Raw genomic sequence first — 26,833 nt, 5'->3', positions numbered from 1 at the left:
AATGTCTGATTATTTCTTTTCCCCAGTGCACAGATACCCTGGTAAAAGGCCTTAGGCCTCTCTGAGGAGAGGTGGGAAGAGGATTAATAGTATAAATTTATTTATTTATTCCTCACAATCCTGGTGAAAGGTGTGTCCCCTGGAGGTTCCTGGGGCGGGTGCACACATCTTACCTGATGAATCCACTCCAACCTTCCAGTCTCTCTCAGCCTTTGGATCTGCAGGATGCCAGGGCAGTTCTGCCATTTCGACCTCTGGTAATGTCAGCCACCTTGGGTCCATGCTCCATCCAGCCACTGGAATGAACTGTAGAGCCCTTGCTAACCCCTCAACCTACAACACTGTATCCAGGATTTCTGCTTAGTGGGCCCATAACAAATTCAGCCCGATCCAACTTTAAATTCCTTCCACCATTCTCCCAACCCTTAGTATCCATTCCCACACACATTGCCGATTTCTGTCTCTATAAATTGGAAAGTCATGCAGCTCTCTTGGGGTATAGTGTCCCTTCTCATGGGTCACAGTCACGTTTTGTACCTCACTTTTGGGGGCCTTGTGGGACTTCAGTCTAGTTATAGGTCTGGAAGAAAAGAGGGGTGGTGGGGGTGGAGTAGGAGAAGAATTAGAAGTATGTTCAAGCCAAACTCCCTCAGGTTTCATTTGGTGAAACAGGATAAATCTCTTCAGAGGAGTGAAGGCTGTTTCCTCGGGGCAGATGGTTACAGATTTATCACCGCGGTTGGATTAATCTCTTCAGGTGGAGGCTGGATGAGTCTTCAGGGCAGAGTGGGGGTCAGGAATGTTTCCTCAGGGCAGACATTACAAGGTGATCTGGCAAGACTCAGCAGAATCTAAGGGTTCAACGTCCCCACTGACAGCAACTCATATGCCCCCATTTCAATTTCCAGGATTTCATTCCTTTCCAATCAAGACCTTCAGTTCAACACCAGACACTGGGGCAGGCCAGCACAGGAAACAAGGGAGGGCCCCTACCAGAGCAAAGCTGGAACCATCACAGCTGAGACCCAGCAGAGAACGTGGCCACAAGACCCTCCCTGGACCCCCGAGGGAAGGCAGCTGCCCAACAACAAGGCCATGACTGTTACACCCAAAGAGCCCATCAAGAACCTTCACAGGTCCCATTTGAAACAACACAGCTCAAGAGAAGCCCTGGATAACTCCAGACAGAGAGGCCTCTTCATTGGTTCCCTGAAAGCTGACAGGTGCAGCCTGAGTGGCCCTAAGTATAAACCCATGGGAAGGCAGAACCGCAACCCATCAGGACAGCAAATAGCTGATGAGATCCCTCCTTAACTTGGGAAAGGGGGAGGAGAAAGGCCAGCCTTAAAAAGGCCCTGGCCCCAGTGTGTGTCTCACCCTGTAGCACACCCACTCTCAAATCTCAAGCTTGTACTCTTGCTTTTACTTGTGTCTCAAGAAATTCTTTACTTGTCTCTCCTATGGCATGTCCTTAAACTCCTTTATACCATGTAGCTAAGAACCTGGAAACCTTCACTGGCGACAGACACTCTGCAAGTTTGTGGGTTTAGTTTACATTTTAACTCAGCTACTCACACAACAAGATTCTGGATTCTGTTTTCAGAAATCTTAAGTCTCTGGCAACGCAAATTAAGATTTTCTTTCAGGGCACATACAGAAACTTTCACATCCCTCATGTGGTGCTTAAGTTGCAAATCTGAAGCCCTCAGCTCATTCTTTTCTTTTATAACAGTATTCACCATATTTGGGAACGACCAGCCAACATCATTAAACCTTTAAACTCCACAAAATTCTGCTAAGGTGTCAAAAAACACTCTCACCCCCAACCTTGCCTCTTAAAAGCAGGTAGGTAGCTGTATTCAGTGGTGACATTTTGTGTATCTCTATTGCCAGCTCATCCCATGGGTTATCAGTGCCATCCTGATTATTGGAAATAGAGTAATTAGTGCCTTTGAATCTAATCAGAGTAGAAAGCCAATTCCCCAGAATCAACTCAGAAATCCCATCTTTAAGATTCTGTTTCTCAGGAACCTTGCTCTTGGTACCACGGCTGTATTAGCCAGGGTTGTCTAGGGAAAAAGAACCAAGAGGAGAGATCTGTAAATATTATGAGATTTTATAAAATTGTCTCATGTGATTGTGGGTACTCACAAGTCCAAATTCCGGGGGGCAGGGGGCAAACTGGGGACTCTGATGACGGTTTTTGATGAATTCCCCAGGAGAAGCTGGTTGGGTGAAGGAGAGATGGAAATTCTCTCTTCTGACTGCTAAAATCATCACATCTGCTGATTGGAGGAGACGTCTCTCATTGCTGAAGGCAATCTCCTGAGTTGATTGTAGATGTAGTCTACCATAGATGCCATCAAACTGCTAATGATTTAAGTCCACAAAAATGTCCTTACAGTAACAATCAGTCCAATACTTGTCTAACTAAACAACTGGGCACTATTAATTGGCAAAGTTGACACAAGAACCTAACCGTCACACCAGGCAAACAAGGAAATAATGTACCACAAGTGGGAACAAGCAACAGCAGCAAAACATACTCAAAAGCCCTAGGGATGGTCCATACTCAGAACCGTCTCTGGATGGTCATGTGCCAGCTGCGCCCTGAGCCTCAGCAGAGTGACGACTCCTACTCTCTGGTTCGTTGGTCTTACCCAGGTCAGCTAACAGGGAGGTGAAGATGGTCAACCACCACACCAGGGAATCAAGAGTGCCTACAACTGCAAGCAGGAGAATTGCATCCAGCATCCATGTGGGATCTAAGTCCCCTCTTGATCTAGAGGTGGAGAGGACATCACCATCCCAGGATCCACAGGCTGGAGGAATAAAATATGGATTAGAGTGGACTTACTGGTATTCTACTATAAAACTGTTGTGATGAGTAATAGAAGAAATTTTAGCATGAGGTGGAGAAAGTGACCATAGTAGTTGCTGAGGGTAGGGAAAGGGCAGAAGAGATGTGATGTGGGGGCATTTTTGAGATTTTGAGTTGTCCTTAATGATATTGCAGGGACAGATGCTGGACTTTATATATTGTGCCATAACCCACTGAATGGACTGGGGGAGTGTGTGAACTACAGGGTAAACTATTACCCATGTGGTGTAGCAGTGCCCCAAAATGTGTTCACTGAGTGCGATGAGTGTGCCACAGTGATGGGGGAGGTTGTTGGTGTGGGAGGAGTGGGGTGGGGGATAGGAGGTATATAGGAACCTCTTATATTTTTTAATGTAACATTTTTTTTGTGATGTATATATCTTAATACAATTTACAAAAATGATGTGGTGAGGGGTGGGGAGTGGGTTATATGGGAACCTCATGTTTTTTTTTAATGTTTTTTTTAATGTAACATTCCTTATGAACTATTAAGTTTAATTAAAAATTTCTTTAAGTATACTAATATATATATATATATATTCCCAAAAGACTTCAGATAGCAGAACTATTGGACAGAAACAATAAAATAACTATGTGTACTTTTTTTTTTTAAGACAAATTTGAAATATCTTCAGAAACTGGAAACTATGCAGTGACCTAGATTTTAGAAAGTACCAAAAATAACTTCTAGAAAATAAAAGTAGCTGGAATTAGATGGAAGGAATTCCTAAAGAAAATTAGTGAACCAGAAGGGAGGTTTAAAAAAATACGCAGTATGGAGCACTGAGAGACAAATAGATGGAAAACATCAAAGAGAGGTTAAAGACACATACAAGAAAAAAGATGAGAATGTCTATCATGTCTGGTTTGAGTCACAGAAAGAAGGATAAAAGGAATGTCCCAGAGACAATATTTGTAGATATAATGGTTGAGAAGTTTCCAGAACTCAATCTAAAGATTCAAGAAGCTCAGTAAGTCCAAAGCAGAGCAAATAAAAATAAACCCACATCTACACACAGCATAGTGAAGCTGAAAACTAAAACAAGGAAAACTTTAAAAGGATTTAGGGGAAAAAGTTAATATCACAGAATGGAAGGAACTAAACAATACTCTGAGAAGTGAATCCTGTAGTTGATACCAAGAATGACGTGGAAGCTGGGATGGGAAAGATTACATTGCATATGTGTTTCCGCAACTAAAACCATTTTTAAAGAAGAGCAACTAAACGAGACCACGACTGTTAAATGCATCACATGAACTTGCCCCAAAAGGACATTTTTGGGACATCTTAAAAAATGGACTACAGGCTGAAAGCTCCATATCAGCGTTGAATTAAACATTGAACTTGATAAGATAATTATCACTGAACTTGTTTAGTTACATAAGTGAACATCCTTGTACTTAGGCAATATACATTGAAGTATTACGTGCTTAAGAAGCATAATATATACAACCAAACCTCAAATGTTTAGAAAACAGATATATTAATAGACAAATAGATTGACTGATAAGCTGATAGAGCAAATGTGGCAAAATGTTAAAATTGGTGGATCTGAGTATCTGAAGGTGGGGGTATATTGAAATTCTCTGTAAAGGTTTTGTATTATTTTGGCAAATGTCCTGTAGTTCAAAATTATTTCTAAATAAAAGTTCAAGGGGAAAAAAATGACAAAATAGACATTCTCAGATAAACGAAACTGGAAGGAAATCATTGCTACATGCTACCAGGTTTTCCTTAAGTGGCTAAATCAGGCAAAAATTAGTAGGGATATAGAAGAACTGACATATCAAATCACACACATTTTTATTTTATATTGATGAAATCACTTCAAAAGTCAATCTTGGGAAGATTAGACAGGCAGAAGGATCACTTCTCTCCCAGAAGAAAAAAACAGCTAGAGGCCAGGTGGAGACTGTCTGAAGGCTGCTCTGGGGTGTAGGACACCAGGGGAAAGGCGAGGCCCCACGCAGAAGAGAGGGCAAAAGAAAGGAGTCTCGACTGGCTGGAAAACCCTGTGGGTAAAGCTGCAGCAGCTGCTGCTAGTGCCCATTCCCTTACCTACAGAGCAAACGGCAGTCTGTGGACCAAGGGGTTGCTTGGGTCTTCTTGCCCAAGAGAGGGGAGAGGAAGGGATGCAGCCTACAGCAAATGCAGGTTTTGGCCAGCCTGCTGCCTTGGAGGGGTCTCACACTTGCAGGCTGGGTGTGGCCGTGACATTTTGCCCCGAGAGCCTGCAGGGAGCTAAAATACTTTGCCTTCTCAAACACCTTCCTCTACTGCTCTGGGCTGGTTGCTGGGGAGGCAGAGGGAGGGAGGGAGCAGCTGGCCAAGGGAGAACAACTTCTGAGAAAGTCTGTGTGTGAGGCTTGGCCAGCCCAGAGGACGTTGCTTCTACAGAGCCCACCTGCCTGACGAGTTACACTGAAGGCACTCCCCCCAGCATGTGGGGTCTGAGCTGAGAGCTGCAAAGAGCACCCTCTGCTGGTCAGACCAGAAAAGTGCATGAGAAAGAAAAATAATAAATGAAAGAGGCAAGCAGGTGCCTTTCCTGCCACCCTCTCCAAGGTCCTTGGAAACCGGCCTGCACCCATTACCTGGTCCTTGGTGCTGGTTTGAGCAGTTAAATGGGAAATCCTAAATCTCTAGAACAAGTAGAACTAAGAGTCAAAGAACCATGGTGGCACACAACTACTTGACAGTAAATCCCCAGACAAGAGAGAAACTTAACATAGACTAAACTCAGCATCGGAATCAGATACTTAGACATGAACAAAAATTTACAAGCCCTACCAAGAAAAAGGAAATATGACTCAGGCAAAGGAACAAATCAAAGCTTTGGACGAGGGAAGATGTGGCTCAAGCATTTGGGTGCATGTCTACCACGAGGGAGGTCCTGGGTTCAGTTCCCAGTGTTTCCTAAAGAGAAGAAAAGTAGACACAGTGAGTGCTCAACGAATGGACACAGAGAGCAGACAGCGAGTGCAAACAATGAGGTGTGGAAGGAAGCAGGAGGAATAAATAAATCTTAAAAAGAACAAAAAGCAAAGCTTCAGACAAGACATAAGACTTGAAAGAGCTAACGAGTGAAGTTCATACAAATATCCTAGATCAAATCATAGAGTTGAAGGAACACATAGCTAAAGAAATGAAAGACATTAAGCAGACACTGGATATGCACAAAGAAAATTTTGAAACCTTGGATAGAAAAATTACAGAGCTTATGGGAATGAAAAACACAATAAGTGAGATTAAAAATACAATAGAAGCATACAACAACAGATATGAAATCATGGAAGAATCAGTGACATAGAGGACAGAACAGCTGAAATTGCAAAGAGAGAAGAACAGAGAGAGAACAGAATGAACAGAAGTGAGCAGGGTCTCAGGGAGTCGACTGATAGCATCAAGTGTACCAACATATGTGTTATGGGAGGTTCAGAAGGAGAAGAAAAGGGAAAAGGGGCAGAAAGAGTATCTGAGGAAATAATGGCCAAAAACTTCCCAACTCTCATGAAAGAATGTATGTGTCCAGGACGTACAGCATATTCTAATTAGAATAAATCCAAATACCTACTCCAAGACATACTATACAGAATGCCAAGTACCAAAGATAAAAGAGAAAGTTGTGAAAGCAGCAAGGGAGAAGTGAAACATCACACACAAGGGATGTCCAATAAGACTTAGTGCAGATTTCTCTTCAGAAACCATGGAGGTGAGAAGACAGTAGTATGATATAATTACAATACTGAAAAAGAAAAACTGCCAGCCAAGATTTTTTTATCCAACAAAACTGTCCTTCAAATATGATGGGGAGATTAAAATATTTACAGATAAACAAAAACTAAGAGAGATCATAAACAAGAATCCAGCACTGCAGGAAACACTAAAAGGAGTTCTGCAGCCAGAAAAGACAAGAGAGAGAGGCTTAGAGGAAAATGTAGAAGTGACAACTATCAGAAAGGGTAACCAAACTGGTGAAAGGATAATACAAAATAAGATGACATATGAAAGCCAAAAGATAAAATGGTTGAAGGAACGCCTTAACAATAATAACACTGAATGTTACTAGACTATACTCTCCAGTCAAAAGACAGACAGAATGGAAAAGAAAACATTAGGGAAGCGGATTTAGCTCAAATGATAGGGCGTCCGCCTACCACATTGGAGGTTTGCGATTCAAACCCCGGGCCTCCTTGACCCGTGTGGAACTGGCTCATGCACAGTGCTGATGCGCGCAAGGAGTGCCCTGCCACGCAGGGGTGTCCCCTGCATAGGGAAGCCCCACATGCAAGGAGTGCGCCCCATAAGGAGAGCTGCCCAGTGTGAAAGAAAGTGCAGCCTGCCAGAGAATGGCGCTGTACACACAGAGAGCTGACACAACAAGATGACGCAACAAAGAGACACAGATTCCTGGTGCAGCTGATAAGGATAGAAGCAGTCACAGAAGAGCACATAGTGAATGGACACAGAGAGCCGACAACTGGTGGGGGGGGGGAGGGGAGAGAAATAAATTTTAAAAAATTTAAAAAAGAGACATCTACCATGAAAGAGTAACAGTCATAAATATCCATGCACCTGAACAGATGCCCCAAGAGACATGAGCAAACTCTGGCCAAACCAAAAGGAGAAATAGACATCGCTACAATAACAGTTGTACACTTCAACACACCACTCATGTCAGTAGATAGAACAACTAGACTAAAGATCAACAAGGAGATAGAGAACTTGAACAATATTAATCACAAGCTGGACCTGACGGACATACACAGTACACTGTTTCCCACATCAGCAGGTTCTACATTCTTCTCAAGGGCTCATGGATCTTTCTCCAGGATAGACCACATGTTGGGCTAGAAAACATTTTTCAATAAATTTAAGAAGACTGAAGTTATGCAGAGCACCTTCTTGGACCAAAATGGAATGAAGCAAGAAATCAATAAAAGGCAGGAAAGGGGAAAATTCACAAATATATGGAGGCTAAAACATCCTCCTAAACAATCAGTGGGTCACAGAAGAAATTAGTAGATACCCTGAGACAAAAGAAAATGGAAACACAACAAAACTTATAGGACATAGCAAAGGCATGCTGAGAGGGAAATGTATAGCCCTAAATGCCTTTATTAAAAAAGAAGAGCTAAAAGACCTAACTGAGCACCTGGAGGAACTAAAAAAAAGAACAGTAAATCAATCCCCAAGCAAGCAGAAAGAAAGATCAGAGGAGAAATAAAAGAAATTGAGAATAACAACAACAAGAAATAGAGAAAATCAACAAAACCAAAAGCTATTTCTTTGAGAAGAGCAATAAAAATCAGCAAACCCTTAGCTAGACTAACAAAGAAAAAAAGAGAGAACATGCAAATAAATAAAATCAGAAATAAGAGGGGACATTACGACTGACCCCACAGATTTAAAAAGGATAAGAGGATATTATGAGAACCTGTATGCCAACAAATTAGACAGGAAAGCGGATGTGGCTCAACTGCTTGGGCTCCCGTCTACCATATGGGTTCGCTTCCCAGGGCCTCCTTGTGAAGGCAAGCTGGCCCACACCCTCAGAGAGCTGACGGCCCGCGCCTGCAGAGAGCTGGTGCAGCAAGGTGACACAACAAAGGGAGATAAGCAGACACAGAAGAATGCGCAGTGAACAGACACAGAGAGCAGACAGCAAGCAATCCGCAAGGGGGATGGATAAATAAAAAATAAATCTTAAGAACAAAAACAACTAGACAACCTAGATGAAATGGACACATTCCTAGAAATGCATAAACAACCTGCACTGACTTTACAAGAAATACAGGAACCCAACAAACCAATCACAAAGAGATTGAATTGGTCATCAAAAATCTCCCAACAAAGAAAACTCCAGGGCCAGATGGCTTCACAGGTGAATTCAACCAAACATTTTGAGAAGAATTAATACCAATCTGTTTAAACTCTTCCAAAAAATTGAAAAGGAGGGTAAATTGCCCAACACATTTTATGAAGCCAAAATCACCCTAATACCAAAGCCAGATTAAAAAATGGGCAAAAGAGCTGAATAGGTACCTTTCTAAAGAAGAAATACAAATGGTGAAAAAACTCAAGAAAAAATGCTGAACATCGCCGGCTATTAGGGAAATGCAAATCAAAGCTGTAATGAGATATCATTTCACATCTATCAAATGGGCGTTGTTTGAAAAAACCCCAAAACGGTGAGTGTTGGAGAGGATGTGAAGTGACACAAGGCTGATTCACTGCGGGGGGAATGCCAGTTGCTACAGCCGCTGGGGAAGTCTGTGTAGCGGTTGCTAAGGAAGCTAGAGATTGTTCTACCACGTGCCCCAGCAACAGCACTCCCGGTGTACACCCAGAAGAACGGAGAGCAGTGACACGAACAGACATCTGCACACCGAGGAGCACAGTGACATTGTTCACAACTGCCAAAAGATGTCAACAACCCAGGCGTCCATCACCTGATGAACGGACAAAGTGGGGTACATACACGCGATGGGATATTACATGGAGCAAAGGGCAACATGGATGAATCTGGAGGGCATTAGGTTGAGTAATTACTGTATGATTTCACGATTATGAACTAAATTAATGAGCAAACTCATGCAGTTAATAGCTAGAATGTAAGTCACAGGAATAGAATATGGTTAGAGAATAGAAAGCTAAGGTTTAATCAGAGATGGTAAGAAGTTGTTTGGAAATGAGTAGAAATGGTAAAAGCACATCATAGTATTTGTAATTAGTAGTGCTAATGTACGAGTATCATAGTGGTTTTTTAAAAAATTTTTGGGGGTAGTGAAAATGCTTTAATATTGATTGACGTGATGAGTGCTCAGCTGTTGTTATACCAAATGTCATCAATTGTACACTTTGGATAAACTGTATTGGTTTTTGAATAAAAAAATAATACTGTGGGTTGAAGGAAAAATACACCAAATATAAGACATGGATTATAATAGTAGTAATACTTTGATGATGCTCAAAGTATTACTACAAATGTTGCTCAACACTGCAAGGTATCGGCGGTGGGTGATGTGTGGGAGCCTTGTATGAGGCTATACACGCATGCTTTGTAAGTACATAACTTCTACTATACACTTATTTACATTCATAGACGTCAATAAATTAAAAAAAAATATTTACTTTAAAAGACTTCTCTCCCCCCTCCCTTGTTGCTTGTGCTCGCTGTCTGCTGTGTCTGGTTTTGGTGTGCTCTGTCTGTGCATCTTCTTTTAGGAGGCACCGGGAACCAAACCCGGGACCTTCCATGCAGGAGGGAGGCACCCAATTGCTTGAGCCACATCTGCTCCCTTCTTGTTATGTCCCTTGCTGTGTCTCCTTGTTGTGCTGGCTTGCTGTGCCAGCCCGTCGCATCAGCTGTCTTGTTCGTCCATCTTTAGGAAGCACCGGGAACTGAACCCGGGACCTCCCACATGGGAGGCAGGCGCCCAACTGCTTGAGCCACATCTGCTCCCCCCCAAATTTTTTTTAAATGGAAAAATTAAAAAATGAGGCCAAACTGACTCACTGTCAGCCTTAATACAATATGTCAGAGTGTCATGACATGAGGGAGTGACCGAACCACGGATGCAGCAAACCCCCGCCAGTGTGCTCCAGACTTCCCAGAGGGCAAAGTCTTCTAGCCTCCCCACCGGTGACGTAATACCTTCCTCCCGTTGGAGCCAACCAGCCTGTGGCATTTGTTATAGCATTCGCGGCAAACTGAGACCGTCCAAATAACTACTTCCAGCAAGGTAGCCTCAAGAGCACAGCACACGGCTTCATGGCCAAAATGCCTCCTTGTTGAACTTCTTCAAACTCTTTGACTCTTCTTTACCGCTCAGCCCTGCAGTATCAATACATGTTTATTAAAAAAAAAAATCAGTCTTGTCCTTGGCCACAAAGCAAACCTGAATTTGAAAAAAGTAGATGATTTTCTAGGCCATCTTCTCGGTCACAGTCCAGTAAAATTAGGAATGATTTTTAAATGCCCAAAACCTCAACTAACTGGCAATTACACATTCACCCTAAACAGCCCTTGGACCAAATAAAAGCAAATTACAAATTAGAAATTAAATATTTCATTCCAAAATGTATAGGATGCCATTAAAGCTATCGTCATGGGGAAAATGTATAACTTTAAATGTCTTTTGCTAAATAAGACTTAAAATAAAAGAACCCAGTACTTTTAATTAAGAAAATAAAAGTTGAAAAATAGGAGTTAAAGGTAAGTTGAAATTAATGCAAACTATTTTAAAAAACAGTAGAAAATAACCCACAGGCTTGTACGGCACAGTGAACCCTATTGTAAGCCATGGACTATAGCTAGTAGGGTAACTATAGCAACACTGTTCCATCAGTTATAACACATGCAGCACACACACTCCAACTGTTCATAGGAAGAGTGTGTGTGAGAGGAGCAGTATATAAGAATTCTGTATTTTCTGCCCAATGTTTTCCGTAAACCTACAATTTCTCTAACAAAAAACAGCAGTAAGAATTTTTTTTAAAATAGAAAGGGTATGTACATTAGTCCTAGGGTTATTTGAAAAATGTCAATTGACTATCCCCTTGAAGATCTTAATTAAGGAAACGAGAGCGATGGTTTCTTATGAGTAAGTGGTGCCAGCAGAAGCACCTCTCACGGTGCAAGTGTGGGGACTCCTCACGCCATTTCTACACTATCTGCCACGTGCACAGAAGAGCTGCCTTGATAGTCCAAACAGCACCGTGCCACACAGGCTAACTGAGCTGTTTCTGCTACCTACTACTTCTCTTTTGTACAGAATAAAACCTCAACTTTCAAGGTTCTCTGGAATTTTCTTTCCCACACCATCAGCCGACATCCTTTCCATGGACAGAAATCCACTTTGTCAATTCTCCCTCCTCTGCTCTCAGATCTTCCCTGCCCCTCGTCCACAATGAGTCATTTGTCATTTGTGCATCAACAGTTGGCCTTGTGTTCCAGCAACGCCCTGCGTGCCCGGGCCACGCGCTGGCCGCTGGGAATGAGTGGAGGGCCGGCTGGGGAGGAAGAGGCCTTCTGTGTTACGCGGGAGCACGTATGTCTTTACGCCTGAAAATCATCAGAGAACATTAGTGGCCTGTGTTTTGTGTATGAGCTTAGAATGAGCCCAGGAGGCACTTGGAGGTGGTTTCTCTCTTCTTTGGCCTCTAAGCAGTAAAACTCCAAGTACCGTGAGCAGTTTCCTACAGAAACTCGATTCCACGCTGCCCCTACCACGAAGTGGCTACCTGCAGGGAGGCAGTGCTCATCGCTAGCAAGTCAAGCCACACATCCTAACAAGATCACTGCTTTGCTGTCTTTTCAATTTAGTTTCATAAAAAAAAAAAAAACCTGAATAAAAAACAAAAACTCAAATGGAGAACTAGCTAGGAGCAATTGAGTCTGGTCTAGAACAGAAGCGGAGCAAGAGAGGCTGCCCCGAAGTTCTCTTCCTATCTGAAAGGAAACAAGCCAGATTTTAAAAAACCCACATTTACTAGGTATTCTTTACAACTTTAGTGCAAACTTTCACTTCAAATAAACGTTACAGGGTTTTTATTAATTGCGAATCACCCCCTAAGTAGTTTTTGCAGTGCTCCTTCCCAGTGAAATTATTTCGGTATAAAACAAATGTAATTAATACATTATTATCTTGCTTACATGCATCAGGGAGACATTCATTAAGTGCCTGCGACCTCGGCAATTTTCAGCATTTACAGGAATGCCTTGCGCAAATGTTCTAACTTCATTCATTTACCAGGACAAATTAATTGACAAGTCTGAGAAGATCATGTAGTAAAAAAAATACAACGGGGGTCAGAGAGAGGCTTAGCCGTATGGACGTGACACACTCCGTGTCACACATGGTGTCATGAAGCAATGAGAGGACCGCGATGAAGTCTGGCTGAGGGCACCCGCGGAAGGCCAGGAGCCCCACGACGGCAGCTCTCCCTCGTGTGGACGCCACCATCTGACTCTGCCACTGAGGACACCAGGGACTACTAAGCGCTGACTTAAAAAAATAAGTAAAGCAATTATTGCCTTATTAAAAAAATACTTATATTTTTAAAAGGGAACCCTGGGGCGAGAACTTTACATATTATCAACGCAAAAGCCGGTCTCTGCTGTTTACTAAGCTTGAATAACCAGGATCCAATTCTATAAACTCCTTGTACTTTTTCTTGGCACACACCTCCCCGACTCAACATACCCTGTGCATCAACACTTAATGTCAGATTTTGAAGAGCCCATTGTATGATGTGCACCTGCCTTTGCTGACAATCCCGTTCTGGCACCATTTGTTGGCTATTGGCTCTCTGGAACAAAGGAGAAACCTAAAGATTGGGCCTGTTCCCAGCACTGCAAGCCACTCCTGTGGAGCTTTTCCCCTCTTCTCTGTTCCATATATCTGCTTCCAAATTCACCTCCTTTTTTTTTTTTAAAGATTTATTTTTTATTTCTCTCTCCTTCCCCACCCTCCCCCCCAGTTGTCTGCTGTGACCATTCGTTGTGTGTTCTTCTGGGTGCACTTGTATTCTTGTAAGTGGCACCAAAAATCTGTGTCTCTTTGTTGCATCATCTTGTTGTGTCAGCTCTCCGTGTGTGCGGTACCATTCCTGGGCAGGCTGCACTTTTTTCACGCTGGGCGGCTCTCCTTACGGGGTGCACTTCTTGCACATGGGGCTCCCCTACGAGGGGGACACCCTTGCGTGGCACAGCACTCCTTGTGTGCATCAGCACTGCATGTGGGCCAGCTCCACAAGGGTCAAGGAGGTCTGGGGTTTGAACCCTGGACCTCCCATGTGGTAGGCAGACGCCCTATCCGTTGAGCCAAATTTGCTTCCCTCATCTCCTTTTTTGGTGGGAAGAGACGTTAGAGGACAAAGAGCATCTGAATTAAGGAGTACCCTGGTACATTCCCAGCTGTGGAACTGGGCCCATCATTCAACTCCTCCAAGCCCGTTAGCTGTCTTGCTCTCTTTCTCCCAATCCTTTCAAGGATTATATTGTTTATGTCTGGCATTTGTCAGAGGTGAAACAGCTATAAGGTGCTGAAGTGCTACCCCAGGCATCCTGTTCAGTGACATCTGGAAACACCAGCCTAACGCAGTCAAGGCCTGTATTATCTGTTTACCTCTGTGGGTCACTATATGTTGTTCTTATCAGTTTTCACAAGACATGAGATAAGTGCTGTAGAGCTGCGTTGGTTCTGAATGCAAAATTTAACTAACATGTAATGTATCTTGACGTTGGTCACAATAAATAATTCTGAAATCTCAGGGGTTTGATAAAGAGACAGTGGCATATTCTACGCAAGAAAATTATTGCCATCCTAACGCTTCGTGTTTAGTGCAGGAATATCTCCATAAAGGATGTCACGGCATCACTGCTTGTCTACTTCTCAGACATGAAAGACTCATGGTATATGGACGTGAACTCATATCACTTGCTCCAAATAAGATTCTGGGCCTCAGAACATTATTTTTCAAATGTAAAACAAGATGGGAATGTCTTTTCAAATGATCGATTAGGCAAGAAATGGTGCTGGCAATGTACAGGAAAAATGTAGAGGCTAAAAATAAACCTAGTACACACTTCCAGATACAAGCAGACCCAGAAACGGTGCCCTGGAGAGTTGTGCGCCCCGGAGCACGTAGTACTTTCCTTCGCAAAGCTCCGGCTGGGCAGGGCAGGGGAAGCAGCTCCCACGGCGTGACGAGGAGAGGCAACAGCACGTGCCACCGTGAGGCTTTCATGGTTGGGACTTTGCAGGGGTATAGACTATCAGGGAAGGAAAAGGAGCCGGAAGTTTCATATAAGGAACAGATACTGTACAGAGAGGTGGGTGAGGGCAACAGGGAGTTATTGCTTGACGGGGGGCAGGCTGTTTATGGTGATGAAAAAGTTGGGGTGCTGGATGGTGGCGATGATGCGCAATTCTGTAAACATCGTCATGACCGCTGAATTGTGCCCGTGCACGGGGGTTAAAGTGGGAAACTGTGAGTCGTACGTTACTACAGTACAAAGTCTTTTTGTAAGCTGGCCTAAGAGGCGTACCGAGGAGCAGGCCTGCTGCTGTTCAGAGGGTGGGCGGTAACCAGCGTGGAAGAGGCGTCTCAGCCAGCGCCAGCTCAGGGGACCTGCGTTTGTCCTGAATGCGAAACAGTCTTCAGAACTAATGGGGTATCTCCCGCAGGATTTGCACATGACCAGGTTATAACTACCTGCACGTAAATACACCTGAGGGGTCAGCAGAACACAGAGTCGCCACTGGTTAACCTGCTTTCTGTTTCCAACTTTGATTTTTTAAAAAACCTGGTTTATGTGACTCAGGTACAGCTATTCACGGGTCCCAATTACCTTTTAAAGTCATCCTTACTTTATGCATAATGTTCAGGTGGGTCACCAAAAAGTTATTACAGATCTGTAAAATACGAAAAAAAAGAAAAACCCAGACAAACAAAAACAAACAGAAAACACCTGTTACATACCCAGAAGTTGAACAACCGTTTAAATTTCAATGGGAGAGCATTTCTTGGGCGTTATTAGATTCTCCTTTCCTAAAATCCATACTCTGGCTCTACCAGAGGATTTCCCACACCCTGACAGAAAACAAAACTCCCAAGTCTTGGAGAAGACGTTTTGGCGGCTGAATCATCTTATTGAATGAAACACAAATTTCGTAAACTACACCAGAGTGACAGAGGTACAAATGTGTTTTTCAGTGTGCCTTTAAAGAGATGCCTCTTTGCCCAGGAGATTTGACAAAAAGGGGATTTTTCCCCTCAAAAGTGACACCCATGAGGGAGGAAGACAGGTTCCACAGGAGAGCGGCTGCCCACGTTTCTCAGTCACGTCTTCGCCAGGGGGTCAAACAGCCGCAGCGCCACCTCGTCCCCGTCCCCGACGGCCACCCAGCGGCCCACGGCCCTGTGCGCACCGCCCAGCGGTGGCTCCTCCTCAGCCTCTGAAGCCCGGGCAGGGGCCGGGCCTGCGCAGGCCCTTTCGGGGCTCCTGGTTCCTGACTCCAAACAATCAGAGCTCTTGGAAAGCCAGGCATTCCTCGACAGATTAGGGGGATGCAGAAGGTTCCAGAAGGGATCCTGAGAGTCCCCAAGCAGGGCGGCTGTCTCCGACCTCGCCTCCTCGGTGCCGTCCGTGTCAGGGCTGGCAGCGGACGCAGCGCCCAGGGAGCCCGCTCGTGGCGAGAGCGCGCCAGGCTGGCACCCGGAAGGCAAGTGGCCGCCGCCGCCCGCCGGACCCTGCAGCAGCTGGCCGTGGCTTCGCAGCACCTGCAGGTGGAAGGCCGCCGGCGCCGACTTCTTCCTCCGCGGGGGCGCCGTGGGCACGCGGGGCAGGCCCTCCGGGGGCGCTGGCACGGGGGCACCTGCCGCCGGAGGGGCTTCGTCCGCCGCCCGCGGCCCACGGCTTGGGCTCCGCGTGGCCCCTTGCCCCGGCTGGACCGTTCTCGGTTTGGGAACAGGAGGGGCTCGTGGGGCAGTCGTGAGGGAAGGGGGGTCGGAGCTGGTCTCGGGGGGGCCCGAGCGTGAAATGGACAGGCTGCTCCTTCGGCTCGTTCTGCGGCGACGCGGGCTGAGGAGAGGCAAGACGGGGAGGATAAGCAGGGAGCCAGGGCCGGGAGCTCGGAGGAGTGGGGACACGACGTGCTTGCAGACACAAGGCTGGAGGACGTCGGGGTCCCCGGGAGTGGTGACAGGCGGTGGGCGGGCGGGAGAAACGCACACGCGTACGTGGGAGAAGGCGGTCAAGGGCACACGGGGGGCAATTTTAAAACCAGGCCGCGGCAAACAATTTGGGGCAAATTGTTCTTTGCTGCCTTAGGAACTGGGGTTACAGTCTTCCCTTATTAAAACCAAACCTCTCTGCCAGTGTTCTCCGTGCGGGCAGGAGCTGCGGCAGGGATTTCACCCGGGGCGTAGGAGGCTTACCCCACAGCCGTGAGCTGAGTGGGTGACGGATGATGCTACCGTCCCCGTTAAGTCCAGGAAACTTCTTAATTTCAGAAGTGATACACTTACAAATTATTAAAGTATTAATAACTCAACTATTAATGGTAAGCATTATTAAACTACACATGCATTAAGTATAGCAGAATGGGACACCACTTGCTTGGTTCTGGTTCAAAATTATCCCAAAGGGAAACAACTGCTCAGCGCAGGATGACGCTTTTGTATGGAAGTGGGTGCCCGCTGCTTAGCGTGCGCATTTTAGCCTTTTCTTTGGTTCTTTAAAAAGCAAACCGGAAATACACCATTTTCCCAGCTCAGGTACTGCAGGTTGGGGAAAGGAAACTATCACTTCTGCACCTGCCTTTTAATAGTTGATGTTTTCCATTTATTATTTTTATTGTGGGAGCATCTGCAACAGCATCTGTTCTGCTGTTACCCTCCCCAGCATTACCAAAACTCATGCATCACCCCAAACAAACTCTGCCCCATTAAGCACTAACCTGCCACTTCCCACTCCTGAGAGCTGGGACCTCGCACCTGGCTTTTAAAAGAAGTGCAGGGGGAGAGAGGAGGAAGGCGGTCGGTTTTGCAAGCAGGAGCGGGAAACGGACAGGTGGCCTTGAGCAAGCGCAGGCAGGCAACCTAGCAAGGGCACAGCACGCTCTGCAGGGACGGAGGCGCCTCGCATGCTTTCTACGGGTGGAAGCAAGTGACCGCCCTCGGGCGCAGGCAAGGGGTTACCCGGCGTCCTGCTACTAAGCCCCGAGCTCAAACGGAAGATCCCGACGCCTCTATGGGAGCCAGTCTCTGGGCTGCTACTGTCCTGACAAACTCATGTCTCTGGAGCAGCAAGCAAGGCTGAGAAGCCGGAGAGCGAGAGCAGAAAACAATCTGCAAGAAAAGTGGCAGAGAAGCTGTCCAACGCCCGGCACGCCCTGGGGTGCGCAAGCGGCTGTCCTCAATCGCTCATCGAGGAAGTGGGGCTGGCTCTAAGAAATGCTGGAGCTGTCCTGGGCGGTGCTGCAGGGGCAGATGCTGGACATTGTATGTCCTGCCATGGCTCACGGGGTGGACTGGGGGAGAGTGTGAACTACAAGGTAAACCACTATCCGTGTGGTGCAGCAGTGCTCCAAGATGTAGTCACCAAATGCAATGAACGTGCCACGATGATGAAAGAGGTTATTGATGTGGGAGGAGTGGGGCGAGGGGGGGTATATGGGGACCTCTCATATTTTTTGAATGTAACATTTAAAAAAAATAAAGAGAAAACCAAAAAGAAATAAAAATCTGTGCCCCCGTGAAACTAGGGGCAGAGGGATCATGGCAAACAGGCATTATCAGGACACCTGGAGGAAAGCAGCCTGCTGTGGTCTGCCCGGGGACTCAGATGGAGCGTTTTAGGAGGCAGAGGTGAGACTCTGCGGGCGGCAGTGAGCCTCTCTCCTGCTGAGCTGGCGCTAGGACGCAGAGGGAGGCGACCGAGGCAGCCCCTCCCCGACAACGGGCGAGTTGGGGACCCATGCACGCGTGCTGGGAGATTATATTCAACAGGGCGCTCCCCTGGGAGAGACAATCTTCTCTAACAGGACACGTGGGCGACGTGGGCGCGAGGGGCGCGCGGCCAGATGCTTACTTTCCCCGTCCTTCTTAGCGTTGGCTTCTTGATGGCGGGAACTCTCGGGGCGGCCCGGCGGGGCAGGAGCTGAGGCCCCGGGGGGGACCCCGGTTTGGCCGCCCCAGGCGGGGGCTCCGGTTTTGGGGGCCCGTTCTCCCCCAGGACCGTGGCGTGTAAGGCTTCTTCTGGGGTCCCTGGAAGAAGAGAAGACGGCACGGCCGAAGCGTGAAGAACAAGGCAGCTCACGGCACGACCTACTCTCCGGATGGTCCGCAATTTACTGAGACGGATTTCCTTCTTTTTCACTTAAAAATAAAACAAATCTCTGTGGATTAACAAGAACGTCAGCTAAGCCTGTGACTCAGCTTCTCAACGGCGACGTGGGTCCACGGGCGGTCTCCGTGAGGACGGGGGGGGGGGCCCGACACCCCACGCAGAGCTGTGTGGACGGGTTACTCTCGGGAAGGTGACCTTGAACTCATCCACATCTCAGTAGGGCCCATGACCAAGAAAATGTTACGGGGGGGACCCTGGGCAGATTTCTAACCCCCAGCCTCTCTTATACTCCACACTGCTACGGATCTTAAAAAATAAGTTGTACTGCGAAGCAATTTGCATAGGTAACATTCACCCTTTCCCAGTGCACAAGGCAGTGGGGTTTGGTCTAGTCGTGGAGACCCCCACCACCTGAATCACGACATTTCTGTCATCCTCAGAGGACACGGCCCCGGCAGCAGCCACTCCCGTCCCTTCCTCTCTCAGTCCTCGGAAGCCACTAACCGGCTCTCTGTGTCCAGGCCCTGCCTGCTCGGGACATTTCATATAAACGGGAGCAACACGTGTCCTTCCGAGCTGCTCTTTCACCCGGCTCAGTGTTTTCCAGGTCCCCACGGCGTGGCGTGCACCAGCACCACGTCCCCTCTGGCTCCCTGGTGTCCCGTCGTGCGGATACACGACAGCGCGTTTCTGCAGTCATCCGTTCCGGACGGAGGGTTTTAGTTTTTATTTTAAAATAAGAGAACCACTCGTGGCGGTCTTATCCTACGAGTGTTCCTCAACCCCGAGCCGTGCCCTTCCTTAAAAGTCACTCGAGAATTCCCTCTAAGTTGGATACGGGCGACTAAAAGCCACCCAGTTTCCAGGAACGGCCCGAGGCACCTGCCCTTTTCGAAATGCCCGTCTCCTCTCTCCAAGAGAGTTTCTGGGGCAAAATCAGAATCCAAACAAAGACCGTTGCCCCTGGATTTGAACAAACGAGTTAGCGTGTGAGCCTGTGGGTGCCGTGAAGCACACGCGCGTTTGCGGGCCGTGGACAGAGCAGAGGGCCCGGCCGGGGGGCCAGGGCCGCCCCAGCTGGGAGCTGGTGCTTGAATGAGGGGCACACGCCGTACAGAGCCTGCGGAGGAGCCGGCGCCGCAGCGTCTACCTGCGCTTTGACTCGGGCTCTCCCTTACGTGCTTCTCCATGATCCTGGAATTACCGTTACACAGCGACTCAGCTCTGATTGTCATTTTCAGTAGAGGATAAATCCTAGCAGCGGGATTTTATAAAAGGTTGCTAAAGGGTACTTCCCTTTAATAATGCTTCCAGGTAAAAAGGGCGTTCTTTTCTTTTGGAGGCCACCCAGAAAGGTGAGGAAGGCGAGGAGGAGGGGGCACCCGGCGTTTCTCCCCGGTGGGGGCACGGCCCCCGGGACACCCACCTCCTTGGGCTCCCAGGAGGCAGCGGATGGCGGCTTCCGCCTCGCGCGCGTTGCTGGTTTTGATCTGCTTGACGTTGTAGGGTTTGCTGATCCCGGTCCTGGCTCTGGGCTGGGGGACAGAACCAGGAGAGAAGCGGGGTAAAGAGCCTGCGGGCGGGGGAAGGACACAAGTGCTCGGGGAAACTGAGGCCCCGGGCGCCCCACCGCCCCAGGGGCACCACAGGCCATCCTATTTAGACGCACTATGATGACTGGTCTCCCGAACCAGGCAGGGGCAGGTTTTGGCACGAGGGGAGCCCTCCTCTCTCTTCAGGTGTGACGGGTACCTGTGTGTGCAGGTGCTGCTGGCAACCGCTGCACCCGGGACTGGGGTTCGCCTCCAGAGCCGGCACCCTTAAGTAAAGGCCCTCCGCCGGGTGGGTGGGCCTCACGCAGCCTGCTGGGGGGTCACCCGAGAGACTAGGGGCCAGAGACCACGGGGTCGGCCTCAGGACCCCCCCCACTCCTGAGCGTCCAGCCTAAAGAATCAGAACTCAGGAATTCAACGTCCTCTAACCAGCAATTCAGCCCCGGCCCGTGCTACACGTCCCCGTCGTGGAGCTGGTTCCTCCTAACGAACCTCTAACAGACACATGTCCCACGGGCTCGGCTTCCCTGGAGGACCCCGGCTGAGCGGGCAGTCGCCCGAGGGCACAGCGAGGCCACTCAGCGTGCCCGCGGCCGGCCGAGGGCAGGGTCCTGGGGCAGCCCCTGCTCCAGCCCAGCGCGGGGCTGGCGTGCGGGACGCGCCGCGACGGGACCCACGGGCGCTCCGGGGAAGGCTGCGCAGCTCCGCTGGACGCCGCGTGCTGAGGCCAGAGCTCCGGGGACGGCAGGGCCCCCGGGGTCAGCGCACCGTGGAGGGGCGGGGGGACACCTGCAGGCCCGGGAAGCCCGCCCCTCGGCTGGCGGCACCACTGCAGGACGACACCTCGCAGGGACTTTGCCAAGCTCTTCGGGCAGCCCCAGAGGCTGAGCAGAGGGCAGGGGCAGAGGCTGGCGGGGGGCGAGGTCGTGGCGAGCGTGGGTTCCCCCGGAAGTGCTCTTTCCAACTTAGACCCAAACTTCTGGTCGCCTCCGACGGCCCCTGCCGTGAAGGGGCCGTCGGGCTCGGCCGGCTCTGCGGGCCCCCGGGACCCCGGGCAGGGCTGGCTCCAGCGCCCGTGCCGCCCTCACGTCGCCAGCCCGCGTCGCGCTGCCCCCGGCGGCTCGCCCAGCCCCCATCCTACACGACGCGCCTTCTCTACTCGGCCGCGTCCTCCACCCACTCAGCCAATACCCCCCGCGGGCTGCGAGGCGCACCGGCCACCTCTGGGCGCAGCGGTGGGCACAGCAGGGAGCGGGGGCGGTGCTCGTTGATTGGAAGTGCAGGGAGGGCGTTTCTAACGAGGAGGCAGCTGAGCCAGGACCGGAAGGGAAAACGCCCTGCCCTTAGCAGGTGTCCCGGAGCAAACAGTGTGTGCAAAGGCCCAGGGGCACCGAGCGGGCCGGAGGGGCGGGGCCTGGTCACAGGGCCGCGTGAGGCCGGGGGCTTTGCTGGGTGAGAAGGGAGCCCCCCGCGGCTCTGAGCAGGGCAGGGGTGGGAGCGGCCTCACGTCGAAGGCCCCGCTGGTTGCCGGGATCAACGAAGAGGTGTGAGGGGAGCAAGGCCGGCCAGGGCTGCTGCAGGGGCACACGCTGGGCAGGGGGAATGGGCCGGGCAGGGGCACAGGCTGGGCAGGGGGAATGGGCCGGGCAGGGGGAACAGGCCGGGCAGGGGGCACACGCAGGGCAGGGGGCACAGGCCAGGCAGGGGCACAGGCTGGGCAGAGGGCACGGGCCAGGCAGGGGGCACACACCAGGCAGGGGAAACGGGCCGGGCAGGGGGAATGGGCAGGGCAGGGGGCACAGGATGGGCAGGGGGCACAGGATGGGCAGGGGGAACGGGCCGGGCAGGGGGAATGGGCTGGGCAGGGGGCACACGCCAGGCAGGGGGCACAGGATGGGCAGGGGGAACGGGCCGGGCAGAGGGCATGGGCTGGGCAGGGGGCACACGCCAGGCAGGGGGCACAGGATGGGCAGGGGGAACGGGCCGGGCAGAGGGCATGGGCCAGGCAGGGGGCACAGGCCGGGCAGGGGGCACAGGCTGGGCAGAGGGCATGGGCCAGGCAGGGGGCACACACCAGGCAGGGGAAATGGGCCGGGCAGGGGGCACGGGCCAGCAGGGGGCACAGGCTGGGCAGGGGGCACGGGCCAGCAGGGGGCACAGGCCGGGCAGGGGCACATGACACTGCCAACCGCAGCCCTGCTGCGTGGACCCCCTTGAGCGGGGGGACAACTGTCCAGTCTCTCCTCAACTACCCTTCTGACAGCAGAAGGTGCTCAGTGTGTCCAGGGCTGGCCTTGGCCTCCCCGCCCTGCCCTTCTGCCCGCATGGCCCTGGGAGCTGAGGGCGGAGGGAAAAACTGGACAGAAGAGAAGCAGATGGGCCTGGAGACAGCAGCCCCTGCCACGTGGGGACACGGGGTCACTTATCAACACCTGCCCGCCCACCTGAGTCCCAAGGACCTGCTGTTCTGCGCCGCAGGCTTGGGGACCAGGGGTGGACAGGACAGTTTGAAGAGAGGTGCACGGACGCATCCCCTGGACGCGCTCCTAGAGGCGGTTTAAAGAGACGCGGATGGACAGAGCCACGGAGGTGCTCTCAGGGCGCACGGGGGACCACGGCGCAAAGCCCCCTCGCGGGCGCGGGCTGTGAGGGGCTCACCGGCTGCTGCAGCGCCCCTGGCAGGAGCTTCGCCGTCTGCAGGACCGAGTACTGCCCGTGGGTGCCAGAGGAGATGGACACGTCGGAGGCCGACTTTTTCACCACCAAACCAGCTGTGAAAAGCAAAAACACAGAGTCTGAGCCACAGCTGAGGGTGGGGCCGCGAAGGCCAAGAACAGGACGAGGCCAGGCCAGCTCGGCGCGGAGGGCGCCCGCGGACGCAGGTGGCCTTACGGTGACGCTGACGCGCTTCTCTCTCGCCTCAGTACCAGCTGTGTCAATTGCTTGCCGGGAAGTAGCACGTGAAAGCAAATTTTAACCTGCCATACTGAGTTTTGAATTTGATATACAAGTCAACGGATCTTTAAGTGGTATAAAACACACTATTACTCTGACCAAAGTTTTCTCAATGTTTTGGAGAAAATTTTTAAAATTCTAAAGGAGAGGAATAAGCTATGTTAAATTATACTTGCAACCAATGTAGTATAATATTTGATGTCAGAAAATATGACATGTTAAGTGCCAGAAATGAACAAAATAGATACTAATCTCATAAGAAAAATGAATTAAAATCATGTGGAGAGATATGTAACTTATAAAAGAGACTAGTATTCTTTTTTAACAATGATTACTTTTAGGGAGTTGAGTGAATTTAAAAATTTTATTCTTCTTTAAATTTCTCTACATTTGTAAATTTTCCATGATCTTACTTTATACTCAAAAAGAGCAAATAACAGGCTTCAAAAGATATATGCTTCTGCCTTGCCACTAGACTACCACTGTGATGGCAACGTCAGCCTGTAAGAACCGAATTCGGAAAGTAGCGCCTTCGGAAAGCCAGTGTGCGGGGCTGCCACGTCTTGTGGGTGAAGCAGGTGGCGGAGGCAGAGGAGAAACGGATGAAAGCACGTCCCGCCTTCCCTTCCCGGTGTTGGGTTAGGGGCGGCATGCTGGGCAAACCCTTGTTCTGGGGGAGTCAGGAAGAAAACTATCACCCGACAAGACCCAGGCTAAGGGAGCGCCTGTTGCCGGGGCCCGCGGGCGGCCGCAGCACTGGCCACCAGAAGGGGTGAGCCTGTGTCAGAGGACCTGGTCACCAGGTTTCTAATGAGGAGAGAGAAGGCTGGGGGCACACAGGAGCCTGGTTCCGAATGACTGGTGTGGGGAGCGGGTGCTCGTCAAGTGTCACTTGGCTGTGCCCCAACTTTTAAGCTGAAAGCAGCTCAGAGCAAGAGCACCACTGAGGACGAAGACAGCGTTACAAAGGAACGACCTCGCCACCACCTGAGATAGCAGACTGTCCCCACCTGAGGCCGAGAGGAGCCCGAGGGGACAGGACGCGCCGTGGGGGCTGACGAGCTAAGCAGGAGTGGCAGAGAACTGTCTTTCCATAGTGGGAAATAGGCAGTTATTCCCAGCAGGCAATGGGGTTAGCCAAAAGCGAGGCGGTCTTACTTGGCGGGGGTGGTCTCTGTGGGGGCTGAGGCGGCCGTGGCCGACCGGGGACCGACAGAGACCGGCTCGGAGGACGGTGGCGGGGATCCCCGACGGCTTCCAGGTTCTGCTTTGACTCCGCCAGGCCTGCGTCATCTGGAGGACACGGCGGGATGGGAGTGAGACGGTCTTTTCAAAACGCCAGGAGGCCCAGGCTTGCGCCCCGGAACCCAACGGAGTAAGGAAGCACCCTGCCAGGCGGCGGGTGATTCCGCGCAGCAACGGGCATCCCTGCTGCCGGCGTGGAGGCGAGGACGCCGGCACCTGCTTGGAACAGTCGGCGAACCACGGACAGGCCTGTTTGCCAGCTGGGCAGCCAGGAAGGGTTTTAAAGCTTAGGCGTGCTGCCTGCTGGAGGAAGGGACCAACCAGACTTCTGGAGCCGAGTAGAAAGGTGGAAGTCAGCCTGCCAGAGTCACCAACCCCAGGGAAGACCTGTTTCTAATTCCTGTCTCTAAGACCTGGCGGCTTTCTGGGAAGCTGAGAACATTCTCCCTTCTCTGCTGGGAGGGTGGACCGGTGGCCAGAGGCAAGCTCCTGCTCGCTCTTCGGGTCCGAAACACATGAGCCCATAGCATCTCGTAAGCGTCCACCCCTCGATGTGCCCCGCACAGACCTTCTGAGTCTGAGCAGGACCAGACGGGCGCCTGCTTCTGTCTGGTTGCGTAGCTTATACATGCAGGATGTTTTTTTTTTTTTTTTAAAGATTTATTTATTTATTTATTTCTCTCCCCTTCCCCCCCACCCCAGTTGTCCGTTCTCTGTGTCCATTTGCTGCGTTGTCTTTGTCTGCTTCTGTTGTTGTCAGCGGCACAGGAATCTGTGTTTCTTTTTGTTGCGTCATCTTGCTGTGTCAGCTCTCCGTGTGTGTGGCTGCCACTCCTGGGCAGGCTGCACTTTCTTTCGTGCTGGGTGGCTCTCCTTGCAGGGTGCACTCCTTGCGCATGGGGCTCCCCTACATGAGGGACACCCCTGCATGGCACGGCACTCCTTGCGCGCATCAGCACTGCGCATGGGCCAGCTCCACACGGGTCAAGGAGGCCCGGGGTTTGAACCACGAACCTCCATGTGGTAGACCAACGCCCTAACCACTGGGCCAAGTCCGCCGCCAATGCAGGACAGTTTTAAGTCTTCTCTCCTGTGCCATGACGCAACCCGACCCATTTCACTTGTCCCCCAAATCCAGGTGGCAAGGCAGCCAGCAGTCCCTACTCCACTCAGAGGCACTCAGACTCTCACCTGCCCTTCCTCAGAAGACTCCGAAGGACTGCCACCCCTGGAAGAGGGCAGCCCCTTCTCAGGAGTGCCCACTCCCCTCTGGTGGGAAACGCACAGACCCCTCAATGCCCTCACAAAAGCTGTGCTTCTCGATCAGGCAGTGGGTCCCAAACCTGCCCACCCAAGTCGCCCGGGGAACTAAGCAACATGCCAGATTTCCAGGTCCCGTGCCTCCCCAACTCCAAATCTCTATGGGAGCATCGGGAGGTTCAAGCACCCCTGAAGATTCCATGTGGCCAGGCTACGGCTCAGGCGAGGGGGCTGGGCAGAGCATCCGCCTGCACTTTCACCCCTGTCCTTCCTTCTTAGCCCCACCTTGAAGGGCCCTGCTGCTTGGCTGGGGCTCCTGCAGCTGCCACCACCCTCTCCTCCAACTCAGGGGCCACCGTGACAGCGGGGAGGCATCACGGGATCTGCAGCTCAGACACGCACCACCTGCCTTCCAGCCCGCGCAACTCTGGTGGGTTTTCTTTTTCTTGTTAAAGATTGTTTTTTATATATTTCTCTCCTCTTCTCCGCTGCCCCAGTTGTCTTCTCTGTGTCTATTTGCTGTATGTTCTTCTGTGTCCGCTTCTATTCTTGTCAGTGGCACTGGGAATCTGTGTCTCTTTTTGTTGTATCATCTTGCTGCGTCAGCTCTCTGTGTGTGCGGCGCCATTCCTGGGGAGGCTGAACATTCTTTCGCTCTGGGCGGCTCTCCTTACGGGGCACACTCCTTATGCGTGGGGCTCCCCTATGCGGGCGACACCCCTGCGTGGCAGGGCACTCCTTGCGCATCAGCACTGCGCGTGGGCCAGCTCCACACGGGCCAAGGAGACCCAGGGTTTGAACCGCGGGCCTCCCATGTGGTAGACGGACGCCCTAACCACTGGGCCAAGTCCACTTCCTTCTAGTGGGTTTTAAAACCCACTCCAGGGAGTTGTCACACAACGTCACCTAGGGATGTGCAGCTCCATCAAGACGACCTCGCAGTCATCTTTACATAAGGTCAAGTCGACCTTACTTAGGTCTACAAGTCATGCTGATGTTACTACTACTGGATAATTATATCCTATTAGACAAGGATAATCGATCAGCAGCTCAGGACCTAAGGAGTAAATGTCTCACGC

At 50.4% G+C, this 26,833-nt stretch overlaps 1 protein-coding gene across 1 annotated transcript in view; it reads right to left on the bottom strand.

Moving 5' to 3' along the window:
* Positions 1–12,418: 12,418 nt before the first annotated feature.
* The window catches only part of SYNJ2 (synaptojanin 2), a 128,142-nt gene continuing 113,727 nt past the window's right edge, over positions 12,419–26,833 (bottom strand). The window contains 6 exon segments of the mRNA XM_058289618.2: positions 12,419–16,421; positions 16,423–16,473; positions 18,484–18,659; positions 20,168–20,276; positions 22,953–23,065; positions 24,408–24,542. Of these exon segments, the coding sequence (XP_058145601.1) occupies positions 15,732–16,421; positions 16,423–16,473; positions 18,484–18,659; positions 20,168–20,276; positions 22,953–23,065; positions 24,408–24,542 (1,274 nt within the window). The 3' untranslated portion in view covers positions 12,419–15,731.

Source organism: Dasypus novemcinctus, chromosome 28 (assembly GCF_030445035.2).
Source record: "Dasypus novemcinctus isolate mDasNov1 chromosome 28, mDasNov1.1.hap2, whole genome shotgun sequence".
Lineage (NCBI taxonomy): Eukaryota > Metazoa > Chordata > Mammalia > Cingulata > Dasypodidae > Dasypus > Dasypus novemcinctus.
The sequence above is the reverse complement of the archived record's forward strand: the minus strand, read 5'-3'. Positions and strand labels throughout refer to the sequence as shown.